The sequence below is a fragment of the Xenopus tropicalis genome, chromosome 3 (assembly GCF_000004195.4).
Source record: "Xenopus tropicalis strain Nigerian chromosome 3, UCB_Xtro_10.0, whole genome shotgun sequence".
NCBI lineage: Eukaryota > Metazoa > Chordata > Amphibia > Anura > Pipidae > Xenopus > Xenopus tropicalis.
Genome location: NC_030679.2, coordinates 118,300,771 through 118,318,152, shown reverse-complemented (window position 1 = coordinate 118,318,152; position 17,382 = coordinate 118,300,771). Strand labels below are relative to the sequence as shown.

The 17,382-nt window shown below is 41.3% G+C and overlaps 1 protein-coding gene across 1 annotated transcript in view; it reads right to left on the bottom strand.

Moving 5' to 3' along the window:
• The window catches only part of frmd5 (FERM domain containing 5), a 28,198-nt gene extending 12,222 nt beyond the window's left edge, over positions 1-15,976 (bottom strand). The window contains exons 1-6 of the mRNA XM_002932962.5: positions 15,755-15,976; positions 5,227-5,331; positions 4,374-4,416; positions 4,195-4,273; positions 3,062-3,159; positions 2,686-2,809 (exon numbers count right to left, since the gene is read on the bottom strand). Of these exons, the coding sequence (XP_002933008.3) occupies positions 2,686-2,809; positions 3,062-3,159; positions 4,195-4,273; positions 4,374-4,416; positions 5,227-5,331; positions 15,755-15,856 (551 nt within the window). The 5' untranslated portion in view covers positions 15,857-15,976. The remainder of the gene's footprint in view (positions 1-2,685; positions 2,810-3,061; positions 3,160-4,194; positions 4,274-4,373; positions 4,417-5,226; positions 5,332-15,754) is intronic.
• Between the last annotated feature and the right edge of the window lie 1,406 nt (positions 15,977-17,382).

The following is a 17,382-nucleotide window of genomic DNA, read 5'->3' as shown; positions in this document are numbered from 1 at the left end:
GAAACGCACAGAAAGACATGGAATCTACACTCAGAGGTGGTCAGAACAGACAGGCATTCTGGGAAAAGATAGAGAGCAGGCAATACTAATAGCTTGTAACTAGTGAAAAACAAAGGCAGTCATTTATTAAGGAGATGCAGCCCTTGATTTTGCTACATGCCATAGGGCTTATTTACAAACGCAAGAACAAGTATGGTACACTTTAGTGCCATTCACTAGGTACTTGTGTTCATACACACTCCTTGCAGATTGTGACTGGTGGTAGTGCACCTATTGAACTGCACACAAGCTATAGCATTTCTCTGATAGATAAGCCCTTATATTTTGCCCATATATTGTTTTTTTTTATTGTCTGGCACACCAGATCTTTATGCATTTTGCAAACAAGTAGCAGCTATTATTTTATCTGCACCCAAGTGCAACATTGGCATGGTAGAGTTAATAGCGGGCAAATATAACTCCAGTAGCCTTCCTGATGTTGCACCAACTTAGTAAATGAGCCCCATAGAGACATGAAAGAAAGTGTGTGTGTAATACAGACTGGCACAGGAAGATTAACATTTAAAGCAAACAAGACAGAATCATCAAATGAATTGAAATCACATATCTCTATGTACATTTCCTACGGCTCACTGTAGTACACTGGTCCCCTTCGGTTACAGACTACAGCACTAAAGATCTAAGTGATGGGTAAGGTAGATTTGACTATGATGATTTTCATTCATCCAGGTCATGGTGTATCTAGTATAAGTAAATTTAAAGCAACTGGACTTGCTGAGTAAGCATTGAAGACGTTTCACTACTCCTCCGAGCAGCCTCTTCAGTTTAACTGACTGGTATGGGAAGTCCTCAGCAAATTAACTATTTCACTTATCCAATCACAGTAGAGTTACACCTGTTTCTATGAGTTGCATTATACCTTGGTAATCCTAATCAAAGTAACTCCACAGCATTCACATCTCTGTGAGTTTCAGATGTCACCTCTCTGAAGAGTTACAATGTGCCATTGTGATTGGATTAGTGGAAGAGTATATATGCTGAGGACTTCCCATACCAGTCAGTTGAACTGAAGAAGCTGCTCGGATGAGTAGTGAAACGTCTTCAATGATTACTTTTCAAGTCCAGTTCCTTTAGATTTACTTATACTATATGTAGGGTAGATTTGCTTGGTCCATATCTATCTCATTTGTGGTGTCTAAAGAAGGTCAGGGTGTTTTGGGTTAAAATATTCTTTAAAGGAGAAGGAAAGTTATTTTGGCATTTTACTGCCAATAGATTCACCACATAAGTGCCACCTAGAACGCTATTTATTCTGCAGAAAGCATTACCATACCTGAGTAAAAGAGTCTCTGTTTGTTTAAGATTGCAGCTTCCATTTTAGCTTGGTCCTATCCTACTAGTTCCTTGTTGCAGTCTAGCCATTATAGCTCAGATCACACATTCCTATGGGTGGGGGGAGTGAGTTTTATGAATTCTTATGGGAGAGGGGAGAGAGCTGCTCAGACTCTGGCCCCAGGAATGAAGAATTTTTCTGAGAGAGGAAAAAAGATACCCTAAGAACATATTTACAAAAAAGGAGAGCAGAAATCCTGTGTTTTGTTTGCGTTTCTGTGAGTGCTTATGGCTGTATTTACATGGGCCTTACTTAGTCTTTACCTTTCCTTCTCCTTTAAGAATGTTTTATGAATGTTAGCAAAATTATTTTGAGGATATGCTTTCTGCATTGGGTTTACTGCATTTTAATTTAGGTGAGCATTACGTTATTAGCGTTATCCTGGGGCCCCAATTTAATAGAAAATGTATGCAATTCATCAGTTTAGGCATATTTAGGATAGTAAATAAGCTATCAACCCACATGGTCCTCAAGCTGAGCTCCTAGTTTGGGAACCACTGCTCTAGAGGAAGCTCCACTGACAGGGATAGAACAAGAGAGATACAGGCAGTGATACAGAACTTTCCTTAAAGGTAACACAAAAAATGAAAGTGTCTTAAAGTAATTAAAACAGAATGTACTGTTGCCCTGCACTAGTAAAAGCTGTGTATTTGCTTTAGAAAAATGACTATAGTTTATATAAATAAGCTGCTGTGTAGCCACGGGGGCAGCCATTTAAATTTAAATAGGGCTAATGGCACAGGTTACATAGCAGATAAAGGATAAGCTCTTTAAAATACCATTGTATTCTTCACAGCTTTTTAAATCTCTGAAATGTAGCTGTCCCGTATTTTCTTTTTTCAGGCTAAATAGCTGCCTTATGGCTACATTGCGGCTTATTTATATAAACTATAGCAGTTTTTCTGAAACACAACTTTTACCAGTGTAGGCCAACAGTACATTCTATTTTAACTACGTTAAATCACTTTCATTTTTTGTTGTAACTGTTTTTTAAACACCCAAGTAAACAATCACCACAGCCTTCTCAATTACAATAAAATATCCAATTGACCTATTCAGTAGGAGAGGCATACTAAGCATTATCTATGTGTGTTACGGCATTGGTATGGTGTGTGTAGTACTTTATGAAGAGAATCAGTTGTTAAGTTCTGCTGCAAGGTGTACAAGGCAGCCTACCTTGAGTTACCCACCACTCCTAGACTCCCTCCAATCAGTTGTACCCACTAAAGTTAAGTCCTTCCCTAGTACAGTTACCCTTCTTCCACTACCCCCAGTCCCTACCCACTATCCACCTCAGTTCATTCCGGTGAATCTCGGCGATCCGGCGCTCCAGCTTCTCTGAGTGTTTAGGGAGGAATTGGAACTTGGAGCTGTACCCTTCTGGGTGTTTCCCAGGGTCATAATCCCCAATTTCAGCTGTGGGAAAGACGGATGTTGAGGGGCAATACAGGAACGGTATGGGTAGGTGGTGGTGTGGGACAGGTGGGGCGCCGTGAATGAATGGAGATGGGTAGTGAGGGAAACAAAAGGGCCATGAGGGGAAGAGCAGGACCATGAGGGGTAGGAAAGAGACAGTGAAAATCAGGAAACACATAATAGTTTGGGGGCCAATAGAAAGTTAGAGCTGTGAGGTGTACTGGAAGAATGGAGTGAACAATGTATACATACCCTGCAGTATATAGGCAGCAAGCAAGGCAGCATCAGAGGTTTTACACAGTAACCGCCCATGGTACAGATCCCTCTTTACTTGTAGGAAAACCAAGTACCTTGACAAGTATACAGAAAAGCCATCATTCTTTATTAAGTATGCCTGCTGAAACATGTGCTAACACCTTCATTATGAAAATAATAGACAGAGAATGACTAGTATATCAGGTCAGTTCCTAGAAACTTATGGAGATGCAATGCTGCCATTTTGGGATTTGCACCTATTTCTATGGAGCAGAATACAGCAAGCTCTGCCCCTTTGTACCAGAATTGCCATGGAGTCCATGTATTTAACTGTATATTTCCTGTCTTGAATTAATTGTACATTCAGGGGTCCTGATACAACCAACAGATTCCTCAGGAATGGCACACAAGGGGTATGCATGTGGATGTCCAGGGGTGCCCACATGGCCCTCTTACATGGCTGGATTGGGCACCATTTATAGTCAGACACAAATCTTTATGTCTGCAAATACAGGGGGGGCAATGTGTTTTGTGGGCAGAAAACATCTGCACCTGTTATTTAAATTGTACACCTTGACTCCCTTTTTAAATATTCCAGCATCTAGTCAGCCTAATTATACTGATAAGCAATTAATATGTTCAGCAATGAAGCCACAGAATCTGCTTTCTGATTGTGGCTCGCTCTGACTCCACTCAGCAGTGTCTGAGAGAAAGAAGCTGTGAGTACTAGTGGGCAAGGGTTTGCATGGGTGGGTTTTTGGGGGGGGGGGGGGAAACAGAATATTGGTCATTTTAGTAGTAATACAGACTCATCCCTATCAGTTAGGAACAAGCAAGCATCATGTTAAAAGACAAACCCACAATTTAGAGGCCCCTGATCATAAATGAGGCCCAAGAAGTATTTGTATTGAAGGTTTTATTTGAGTGGTTATAATAAAAAACAGAAATGTGATAATTATTGTGAGATGTACTAGTTCAATGTAACATTTCTTTTTCTGTAAGAATATGACATAGGGGTAATACTGGTTCATAATCATCATCATTATACAGAAAGTGCCAGCTGTTCTTTGTACAGGGTTTGCAATATGGCATTAGGTGACAGCTGCATTGGTTAAATCCATAGGACTCACCGAGTGATTTCTTCTTTCAGAGCTGCTGGATCCGGGGGATAAAACTTTACCCTGAAGCACATTACATATGGGGGCCGAGCTAGAAGTGGAGAGTAGATGATCACAGAGAGATCACTTTCAGAGCAAATTAACAAATCTACCCACAAACAATACACAAAAGGTAACAGTGACAGAAGTACCTCTCATTTGCTTAGCAATTCCTTTTGTAAATTCCAGCCAGTGCTGCAAAGAAGAGTGTATATATTTAATATATATTATAGTCACATGATTACAAGTCACTGCTGTCATGTAATTCATCTTGTGCTTAAAGAGCAATGCATTCCTGATATAACCTTATCCTTCATTTGTATAGTAAATGTATCAGTCATATAAAGAATCTAGTGAATCTAGTGATTTTATTATCTATACTTTAACAGCCATGAAAGTATACTGGCACTTTGGGAATTATGTGCCCGTGCCATCCCTTTACTGACACTTCTGGGAGTATTGTGCCTTACTACCCAATGTTTTCCCCACACTAGTACCCATAATAATAAATAGGTTAATAGGTTCCTAGGGATGATGTCAGTGATGGCAGTGATGTTGATGATGTCAGTATCCCCTTAAGGTCCATATAGTCCATTAATTAGCTTGGCAAGGCCATAGTTGAGAAATGAGCCAGCGTCTCCAGCTTTACGACATACCATGTGACTGTGAGCCATGTACTCATCATACTCTTCAGGCTCATCAGGCTCTTCATTTTGACAGACTATAAAATCTGTCTAGGTCAAGCAAATCAAGAGAAAGGGGTGGCAGAAAATACAAACATAAGCTAAAAAAGACAAATATGGAAGGAAGACAAAAAAGGGAGGAAAGGAAAGAGGAGGACTGGGGATAAAAATCAGGGAGGAAAGGAAATAAAGCAAAGCATGCTATAAACAAATATTTTGCCAATCATTGCCAAAAACACACTAGCAGTTCAGTCAAAACAAAACACGTGTAGAGCGCCAGCACTGTCACATAATGCTCTGCACATGGCTTCCACAAACTCACTCGCTGCTTCTCCGGGTCCACGTAGCGAATTCCGAAGTAGTCTTTCTCCAGCAAATTCAGATGGTGGCACAGGAAATCAAACAGTTGCTGACCTTTAGCATCTTTCTAGAAGACAATAGTTCAGTGTGAACAGCCTGCATTTTCCACCAGTCATGGCCCTCCTTAAGCTGTCGTACAGTATTATGTTCCTGACATGCCTTACTGCCGAGGCTTCTAGAGCCACTGGATATCATGTAGTGACAGAGGTGTCAGAACAATTATCATAGCACATGAAATGTGCTTACAGCATCCTATCTAAATTAGGCAAGTCAAAAGGCATTGTTCAGAGCTTTGGGTTGGACTGCCTCAGCCGTCTTTTCTGTCTCATTGAGGCAACTGTCACTCATGTAAATACAACAAAGTTATTGGGTGGGAATGTTCTTACGCATATACCTTAGAGTAGGTAGGCCTTTAAACCAGTAACATGTGACAATCTTGCCTAGCCAGGACCACTCACAGTTTGCTTCTGATTAATGCCCATGTGTAGGGGAAAATATAGGGAAACATAGCAAAAACAAGAGCATCAGAGGTGTAAATATCACAAAAATTTCTGTAATCATAGCCTTTTTTTCCAAAATGATGCACTGGAAAAACACCCTTTGGTATCTAAACATCTCATACACTTGTTTGAGTGTTTCTCTGCAGTGACCACTAGATGGCAACAAAGAATAAAGGTGGTAATTTGGCATTTTAGTAAAGTTGTTGAAGCCTAATGTGATTTTTACACACACATGGCAGCATTGGTATCTGGCATTCAGCAGATATTTCATTATGCCTAATGAAACAGCACACTTAGAGCCAAAAAGCAATCGAAGTGTATGCATAAGTCATAGCTAACCACAAATGTTTTCTTATATATCAAATGCACAGTAGCAGGGCAGCGCTCGGGGGACTCACATTTCAGATGAACAAGCCACTATGTAATACTCTGCTGTCCAGACATCACATTATCCGTCCATACTCTCTCTAAGCAGTAATTATTTTCTACCTCCCCAATCAATTCAAACGGCTGGGGAAAAGCAAACTTTTTCTATTACAAAACAGATTCAGAGCAATGGACCCCATGACAGAGCATAAGTCAATGTTAGGGCTTGTATTAAAAGCACAAGTCTGTCCGACCTAAGAAGTTGAGCAGCTTATCAGGTTAGTAACCTTCAGGGAGCTCCTGGTCCCCCCTGCTTCCTGATACTATAAGACTATGGCAGCCTGTCCTGGGCTTACCTCAACTGTAATGGGACAAGCCAGAATCACTTGCACAGAGACTGCCATTTTGTCATCTACACTAAAAGATCTGAATTTCTGGTTAAAAGTAATGGAAATGTGCCTCTTAATGTTGTGCCTAAGGCCCCTTCATTACAGAATTAACTATCAGTCTACAAACCCAAGAGTTTAGCCTAGAGGCAGAGATGAGGAACCACTGGTGCCAACTAAAGAGGAATATGATCATTTTATACTAATATCTACAGGATCATGCAATTATGCCCCTAGGAAATATTCTTAGTAGATCTTTACAGATAATACATAAGAATTAAAGAGTTGTCTATTTTAATGTTCAAAAATGTTTCATACAGATGACAATATAAAGGAATACTGGATGTGTTTCTGTTGAATCAGTACATGGAGTATTACAGTACGCTGAGCCAGGGATTAGTCCAGCTGACATTCTACAGTTAGGAAAGAGATTTCTTATAATCCTTTTGAGACAAATGAGAAAGGTTTCAGTAAAATGTTTGCTTTTCTCTGATTTTGCTAATTAACTAGGCATATGTAGGTTTGCTTGAGGGGCAGTTTTTCTACCTTGACAATCATATAACTATATCGGACAAAAAAAATTAAGTTCATCCTTTTCTGAATCCATATTTCTGGAACACCATGAAGATTGTTAATTTGGCAGCTCCTGTGCCTTGCTTAGATCAATCTGCCCCTAGTAATGGATGTCAAGGAAAGAAGATTTTATCAATAACCCAGGGGCTGACACGCTGACATATGTAAACGTAAAACACAAATAGGGTTTAGACGTAAACAATCAATAAAATGACCTATAAACATTGTGTAATGTGGGTTATATTAAAGGTGTGGCAAAATAACAGCAAATACTTCAAAAAGGAATGTTTACGCCATTCTAACAGAGCCAAAGTAATACCAAATCATAATCTATTTTACAAAAAAAATCTCGTTAATGAGATCCAAAAATAATAAAGTATGTGACTTTATAAATAGAACACAACTTAACAAAATCCCCATGGCATCTCTTCCTGGCTGAACCAATTAGCAACTGTTTATTTTATCTACCTGGGCAGAGTACATTATATTGGCCAATCCAGCCCGGCTCCTAGAGGAATAGTATTTTCTTTCAATTTGGGTTTAGGAACCCACAGCCAGCCCACATTACGGAACTCATCAGGATACTGCCAGTGACAAGATAATGCATTATTGCTTACTACAGAAATAACATAATCTCACAGTATTAGCTTTTCTTTCTAAAGGGCAGATAAACCCGAGCTTAATATGAGCTTATAGAGACAGAATAAAAGTAGGGGAATTCTGTACCAGTCCATGAGGCAGGGAATCAGGAGGGAACAGCTGTGCATTGATATTAGCATTATGGGACATATTTGTTCAAAGGGTGAGAGACAAATCCGTATTCTACTAGTGTTTTTGGCAGAAATGTACAACGGCTACAATATCTGTTGCTGCGCATGTACAGGGGTGCCAGGGCTGTCTCCCCTATTTGGTGGGAAGAGTTTACAGCCCATCCAATGATAGACTCACCTGTTGGAGCACCAGATGATCTCTGGGAAGGCCCAGGCCCTAGCCAAGGACAATAATCATGAGCCATTTCTTATTTCCACTATATCAATTTAATAAAAGGGTCATGGCGATGGTCACATTTCCTGGTACCACTTTCTAACTGGCCGACCTACCTTCTCTCCCAGTACCAAATGACTGACTGCTCCTGTATGCCAAGGTCTATAGATAAACAGACTATACCTTATAATGAGGCCACTGATATCGCTATATATACATCCTCTCCGGTATATCAGGTCAGAGTACAAAGAAAAAAAAGCCATACTGACAAGCCAATCAGAACCGCCTCACTTTCAGAATTCCTATCAGTGTCACCGCGTGCCCTACTTTAACATCCTCTTTTATACTAAATAGCGAGACCACTCATGTGAGAACCGTCTCTTTCCAGAAAATTACAGAGCAATTTTCTCTGATCCGGCAGCATTTTAATAATTAATCCCCAGACAGAGCGTCCCTTAAGAGCAGAATATCATCACAATGACCTTCATTGACGGAAGGAGAGCGGCCCAGGCAAGAGCATTAGTGTAACATACAGTGACAGCAGTGTGGAAAGATAAAAGTGTAAGTCACTGAGTATTACAGCAATACAGTGACAGCTTTCATTTGGGTTAGTTTATTGGGCCCACTAAATACTGGCAACAATGCCACTCTGAAATCTGAAGTTAAATAACACAAACATAGGCTACTCATTCTATTTACTATTACACTGTGCACATATTTACTCATCCAACGTATGAGCAGAAAAGTCATTCCAAAAGGTAACTATAGGGATTAGTTAAACTGGGCAGTTCAGCCCCAAACAGGGGGATTTAGATAAAAGCTGAATTATACTTTAAGGTCCAAATTGTAATGGATGGTGATTTAACATATGGAGAGAATCAGGTCATTGCCACCTTGCAGCTATGAGCTGATCACCAGAGGCAGGAGATCTTTCTTATGTTTGGTTATGTCTGTGGGGCTTTGTCATGGCTGCGCTAATTTAGTGCACAGTGATGATGTCACAGTGATGTCATCCCCAGAGGACTGGGACACACCCAATAGATGACAGGGCTTTGGCAGTTTGGTTTGGTGTATATAGCACAGATGCTCCCAAGTTTCATTTCAGGTCCACTGCCAGTTCTTTTGTCTACCTTCCTGCTGTCTGGTAGGTGCTTCTCTTATAATGTATTTGATCTCCTTAAAAGACTTTTTCTGAACCTACTTGATTTCTGCTTGCCCTGACCCACTGCCTGGATTTTAGCTTGTTAACTCTCTGGCACACCCTGTGCCTACTCTCTGCTTTGCCATCTCTTTGCTAAGCATCTATCTACCTGTTTTCTAGTGAGCTTCCTCCTTGTTTCCTATTCCCAGTGCTATGACCAGTGGCCCTTGAGGCTTCATTGTGGCCCCATTGGCCCTGACAGGCTTAACAGAAGCATTTTGATCATCCAGCAATGGCACAATAAAGCAAATGCAGGGGGCAGCATGCATTGTGGAATAACTTCAGTAGGTCTCATGAACCCCTAGGCAACCTGCATTACTGAGCTCCGGGACGGACACTGGAGAAAGTCTTACAAACCAGCCCTGTACTCCACGTATTGCAGGCTCAATTGGGTTTGCTTTTTATCATTTCTTCTAAGGGTGACAGCACACCCTGATTTCCAATCACCACCACTGGCTACATTAATTGGGTCATCAATTGGCCAAGAACTAAAAAGGCCAAAAATCTACCTGCACAGTATTTCGGCTCATGGGCAACTGATCTCTCCGGTCTCCATTTCATGTGAAAAGAATCAGTGGGGTTAACTGTATGAGAACCAAACAAGCTGAAATCAGAAAGGGGGAGCTCAGGAGTCCATAACATTTGGTTGGGCACCTGTACATGGTGAATATCAAAGCAGCCTTATGCACACAGAACTTTAGCTAACTTCTATTATGTTGGATACAGTTTCTTTTATATTAATAATAAAAAAAATATATATAAAAGAATGATAATTTTAAGTGCAACTATACCTTGTTTATATGGGACAGGAAGTTTTTTGTACTTTATATTTCTGTGAACATGAACATACTGGGAGCAGCCATGGGTTATATGGTTCTGTAACCTAATTCCAGGGTGAAACAGTGACCTCTTTTGTCCTTATGTGCATAGAAAAGGAAAGGAATGTTAGCTTTACCAAACAGCTCTCACATATTTGGAGAGTACCACAGTTTTCTCAGTGAGAGAAAACATTTGCTGCTTCGAATTTCATAAGCTCTTGTACTTTTGGGTAAATACCATAACAGACAACAGTAGGGAGAATTCTTCTATGGCATCTTACAGCAGCACCTCTGGCATTTGCCAGAATTCACAGATTTCTAGTCCGTCCTGGTTACTTGTGAATGTGAAAGCTTTCTGTTCTCATCCATCTATGATCCTAAGAGGGGCTATTAATGCTCTACAACCTTTGCCCATTTACTTCCATTACAACAGACATTCAAGTTCATTTATCACAATACACAGCGACGGGGGCTGACACAAGTGAAATGATGTAAATTTAACCAAAACTAGCAGGTTTAGTGGCATAGATGTAGGTATAATTTCATGTGACACAAAGTGACAGTAATTGGGAAATGAGGATTTCTGCATAGATTATGTCTTTCCTCATTAAGAATCATGATCCTGCTGCTGAGGCGGCAGTCCTAACGCCACGTCCCTCCCACCTCACGACCTGCTATACTTAGGCTGGGAAAGGAGCAGGGTTGCTAAAACAGAGAGCACAGCTGCACACTTCAAATTAGTATGTATGAATTGTGAATTTAAAAAACTTTGGTTCTTAAAATTATCAGGGGGGCTTTTTTTTATCCTGCAAAAGTGGTTGTCACCTTGCCTCAAGGCAGAAGCAGCACTGGGGACAGTGGGGAGTGCAGATAATAAAGGCCTACTTACACAGGTCTAAGCTGTATCTAGGCAAGTCCACCCCCCTCACACACAAGAAAAATACCAGGGTACCAAAACAAATTAGTGGTTTTATATATTAATATTATTTTTTAGTTTCTGTTAAATGAAGTATTAAACATACAGCAATTCAAAGACAGCACGGTGTGATGTTAACAAATGCTTATCCGGTGATGCTCTCCCTATTCACCAAGCAGCAGAATGGCACAAAGTCACTAGTGGTCGAAGGTGCATGCACACCTGCCTTTAAATACGCAATAAATCCCTGCAGTTTGGATTTGTCAGCTCTAAGCAGACAAAGGCAATTGATTTCCACAGGCCAGCGTGCAGGTGCAGAATTGCAGCAGTGGCACTTTCTGCATGGAAGCTGCTTCATCTATTAACCTAGACAATCCTATATGATTTTATGGTCATTCACTATTATAGCTTCAGGGGAGCAGAGACTGAGACTGCATCAAAAGCCATATATACATATATATATATATATATATATATATATATATATATATATATATATACATACATACAGTAGGGTGAACCAGTGAACTAACCTACTAGAATAAATGTGACAAGCAGTGACAGGAGCGGCGCTAGTGACATAATATCAAATAGTGACAAACAGTAATAGGGTTAGTACAAAAATCAGATTTAACAAAGCAATGTGCAGTAACAGGTCGACACTAGTGTAATAATGCATTAAAATGCAGCACACGTATCTACTGCATTTATGTTTAACTGTGTTCCACTCTGTATCACAAGATGCCACCTGTGAAATTATGTATAATATAGAAGATGGCACCAGGAAAATCTATTATAATAATAGAGCACACAGTGCCAAGACTGGGGCTAGTGAAACGTGCCAGTGGCAGGGACTGGAACAAGAGAGATAATGAAAGATAACCGGTCAAGCTTTTACAAGGATCTGTCAAAGTAAAGGAATGGAAAATAAAACAGGTCACTGTGATGGGAAGTTATGTACAGTAAGATAACAGGTTGAGACAGAGTACTCCAGAAACAATGTATAATAATGATAATGTAATAGCAATAGTATTAATGTATAATAATGACAATGTAACATAATAATCATAATGTAATAATAATAATGTATAATAATGATAGTGTATTAATAATAATGTATAAGAATGTTGCACACAGAGACAGAGGTTAACATATAACAAATGATTGTATAATATACAGTGCCAGAAATCAGTACAAGTAAAGTTATTTTTAATAAATTGCTTATGGAATAATTATGAAATAATAAAATAATTAGAAGCCTTAGGATGCACTTTGGCTATAGACACCCTGTACAAAGTAATAAAATGGAACAATGGTGGAAAAGAGGTCACAAGGTGTCACAAAAGGGAAAGGCCAAATTATAGAGCAGAACTGAAAATAGCCCAAAGGAAAATCTCAACAAGGCAGAGCACAAGAGAGAAAGGAAAAAATAAAGACATGAGAAAATGAAAGATTTTTGAGAAAGGGCACAACAATGGCAAACATATCTGGCACAAAGGAAGAGGAAGAAGCAGGAGAACACAAGGTGTTAATTTAAGATTGTGAAAATAAAATAGACGGGGGTGGGGTGAATGGGTGGGCAATACAGAATACAGCAGAAAGAGAAATGTAAAACAGTTATAAAATGAAAAAGCAAAATATGAAACAAAGGGGAAAGCTGGAGAGAATGGGATGGATATATCACAGAAGGGAGAGATATGACATGAAAAACAACAGAATCAGTTAACTAGAGATAGAAGTATGTTGTATTATAATAAATAGTTTCAGCATGATTAGCTATTGTTTAAATCTGAATATACAAACTAGGCTTTCGGATTCAGTTAATATTCAATTATTTTGTAGAGGATTCTGTATTTGAATCATGTATATTCATGTGAAGGGGGGCCAGTGACATGAAGTACAATACCAGGGCAATGGTCAGAACCAGTAGAATAAAGCACAGTAAGTAGACACTTCCAGGGGGTGGTACCAGTAAAATAATGTATAGCTACAGGACAGGGGTCAGTATAAGTAGAATAAAGTAAATGAAAGTATATAAAAAATGTATAACTACAGGGCAGAGGTCACTACCAGAAGAAGGTACCAGCAGAACAAAGTAAACTGACATAAAGCTACACGACAGGAATCGGTACAAGTAGAATAAAGTATAGTAAGGTGACACAGGGGTTGGTACCAGTGAAATTATTTACAGCTACAGGGCAGTGGTTGGTACCAGCAGAACAAAGTATGGTAAGCTGCAGGTTCAGACTGGGATTCAAAAGTACAAATACACAGAGGCCCAAACAACCCCCACTAGTCCACTGAATAGTGACTGTCTATGGCTTCTTAGAGCAGCACCTCTGGCATTTGCCAGAATCCATAGATTGCCAGTCTGGGCATGATAAGGTGACATAGTGGTTGGAAGGGGTGCCAGTACATCGATGTATAGCTACAGGGAAGGGGTCGGTACCAGCAGAATAAAGTATAGTAAGGTGGCACAGGTTGGTAGTGGTACTAGTAAATGTATGTATAGTTACAGGGCAGGGGTCAGTACCAGCAGAATAAAGTATAGTAAGGTGGCACAGGGGCTGGTAGTGGTACTAGTAAATGTATGTATAGTTACAGGGCAGGGGTAGGTACCAGCAGAATAAAGTATAGTAAGGTGGCACAGGGGTTGGTAGTGGTACCAGTAAATGTATGTATAGTTACAGTGCAGGGGTCGGTACCAGCAGAATAAAGTATAGTAAGGTGGCACAGGCGTTGGTAGTGGTACCAGTAAATCTATGTATAATTACAGGGCAGGGGTCGGTACCAGCAGAATAAAGTATAGTAAGGTGGCACAGGGGATGGTAGTGGTACCAGTAAATGTATGTATAGTTACAGGGCAGGGGTCGGTACCAGCAGAATAAAGTATAGTAAGGTGGCACAGGGGTTGGTAGTGGTACCAGTAAATGTATGTATAGTTACAGGGCAGGGGTAGGTACCAGCAGAATAAAGTATAGTAAGGTGGCACAGGGGTTGGTAGTGGTACCAGTAAATGTATGTATAGTTACAGGGCAGGGGTCGGTACCAGCAGAATAAAGTATAGTTAGATGGCACAGGGGTTGGTAGTGGTACCAGTAAATGTATGTATAGTTACAGGGCAGGGGTAGGTACCAGCAGAATAAAGTATAGTAAGGTGGCACAGGGGTTGGAAGTGGTACCAGTAGGTGTATGTATAGTTACAGGGCAGGGGTCGGTACCAGCAGAATAAAGTATAGTAAGGTGGCACAGGGGTTGGTAGTGGTACCAGTAAATGTATGTATAGTTACAGGGCAGGGGTCAGTACCAGCAGAATAAAGTATAGTAAGGTGGCACAGGGGTTGGTAGTGGTACCAGTAAATCTATGTATAATTACAGGGCAGGGGTTGGTACCAGCAGAATAAAGTATAGTAAGGTGGCACAGGGGTTGGTAGTGGTACCAGTAAATGTATGTATAGTTACAGGGCAGGGGTTGGTACCAGCAGAATAAAGTATAGTAAAGTGGCACAGGGGTTGGTAGTGGTACCAGTAGGGCAGGGGTCGGTACCAGCAGAATAAAGTATAGTAAGGTGGCACAGGGGTTGGTAGTGGTACCAGTAAATGTATGTATAGTTACAGGGCAGGGGTCAGTACCAGCAGAATAAATTATAGTAAGGTGGCACGGGTTGGTAGTGGTACCAGTAAATGTATGTATAGTTACAGGGAAGGGGTCGGTACCAGCAGAATAAAGTATAGTAAGGTGGCACAGGGGCTGGTAGTGGTACCAGTAAATGTATGTATAGTTACAGGGAAGGGGTCGGTACCAGCAGAATAAAGTATAGTAAGGTGGCACAGGGGTTGGTAGTGGTACCAGTAGGGCAGGGGTCGGTACCAGCAGAATAAAGTATAGTAAGGTGGCACAGGGGTTGGTAGTGGTACCAGTAAATGTATGTATAGTTACAGGGCAGGGGTCGGTACCAGCAGAATAAAGTATAGTAAGGTGGCACGGGTTGATAGTGGTACCAGTAAATGTATGTATAGTTACAGGGCAGGGGTCGGTACCAGCAGAATAAAGTATAGTAAGGTGGCACGGGTTGATAGTGGTACCAGTAAATGTATGTATAGTTACAGGGAAGGGGTCGGTACCAGCAGAATAAAGTATAGTAAGGTGGCACAGGGGTTGGTAGTGGTACCAGTAGGGCAGGGGTCGGTACCAGCAGAATAAAGTATAGTAAGGTGGCACAGGGGTTGGTAGTGGTACCAGTAAATGTATGTATAGTTACAGGGCAGGGGTTGGTACCAGCAGAATAAAGTATAGTAAGGTGGCACAGGGGTTGGTAGTGGTACCAGTAAATGTATGTATAGTTACAGGGAAGGGGTTGGTACCAGCAGAATAAAGTATAGTAAGGTGGCACAGGGGTTGGTAGTGGTACCAGTAAATGTATGTATAGTTACAGGGCAGGGGTTGGTACCAGCAGAATAAAGTATAGTAAGGTGGCACAGGGGTCGGTACCGGCTATACGGTATATAGTAATAGGGAGGGCAGGAGTCGGTACCAGGGAAATGCTGTACAGTAACATGGTAGGGTCCATAGCAGAGGAATATGAATGGAATGTGACAGGGGTGATTATAATTAGCGGAAAGCCGCTGCTGGGGGCACTCTGTGTATTAACCGCCCCAGGCCCACCCGTGCCCTGACTGTCCTTCGTGCGCCCCACGTCCCCATTCTGCCCCCCCCCCCCCCCCCCCCCATGTCCCCCTAGTCACCTGCACGTTGCACGTATACTCCGAGTCGTCCAGCAGCCTGACGGTGCACACACACTGCTGCTCCAAACTGCGGCTGCTTCCGCTCATCAAGCGGCTCAGCATCCTCCCGGTAGCGGGTACAATTTGGGCACACACCCGCTCCGGGTCACCCTGTGCCCGCCGGGCTGCGCTTCAGACAATCCCGCCTCACTTCAGCAGCCCCGACTAACCAGCGTGGGATATCTGAGGAGCGACATCTTCTCAACCAACCGGATGCCCGGGATTGGAGAGAAAGAAAGACTCTCTGCCAATCAAAAACGGAGTGGCGGATTAGTGGGCGGGCCACGGCATCCCCATCATCAGTACTGAATAATTGGTACCCAGGGAAGGTAGTGAAACTGAGCTCGGCACCACTGAGTCCCGGCTTAACGCTCCGAGCTTCACACCCGTACTGTGCAGAGAGCCACGGCTATATACAGATTTATATTAGTGTGCATATAGGTACATATCTATCTCTATCAGGACATTCTTATCCCTGGAAACGTCACACCAACATCACACCAGGTGCCGAGCCGGCGATAAATCAGGAGGAAAGGGAGCCTGGGGCCTGGGGGACATGTAGGTGATTCAGGGGGTGTCCGGCCAGCCATGGGGTGATGGGAGTGGCACCTGTTACTGGGGTGCGTGTGTATTTTATATATTGATATATATAAATCTTGACTGGACAGATCACTTTGATGTAGCTGGCCGGTTAGAGGAGACCCCTCTTTTTATTCAGGGCTATTGTGCTTTATCATTGGCCAGTTGGGGATGAATATAACTTACAAGGAGCCCAAAAATGTGATCCCTGCTCTTGGCTCACAGGTGCAAATACATAGTCTTCAGTTTACAGCCTATATACAGTATACTGGGTGAAATACAAGGGTATAACCACACAATGGTGAGACAGAAAAAGACATGCATCTATTTGTCACAATGGGGAAAATGGAAATATCTGGGGAAATCCTCAATAATTGCTGTAATGCTTCCACCCTCTCCCCCCCCCCCCCCCCCCCCCCATTTAGTTTTTAATATTGCCCAACTATATACCTGTAGACAATAGCTAGCACATAGTATTAAATATTACCAAGGAAATCATCCAGTCCAACTAGATGCTGTGACATTGAACTGCCATTTGGGTTAAAGGGTAACACAAAACTATTCTGGAGAAAAAATGTATTCTTATCCTTCTACCATTTCCTTACAAAGGGGTCATAATCATGGTTACCAGCTTGTCTAACACACAAAACCCCCCTGTACACTATTTAACTGCAATAACATTTCTGTAAATGTTCATATTGTCATAGATTATTCTGCACAGCAAATTATTTATCAGTATTATTTAAGGTAGGTGTTATTTATAAAGCTGAAGAGAAATAAAACTAGAGTAAGAAAGATTACTGGAGTACAACTTGAGTTTTGTGAATCCCCCCCCCCCCCCAAAAGTGAGCTTTACATTGTTACCATAAATATCTACTCTTTATATACTATTATACCTCAAAACTTTGTCTTACAAGTTTCATATGAACTGTTAACGCCACTTTTTATTCCTTTTTTCTGGGCACCATGACATGTTTAAATGTGGCACGAATGTGTCAGTGTTTTTATGT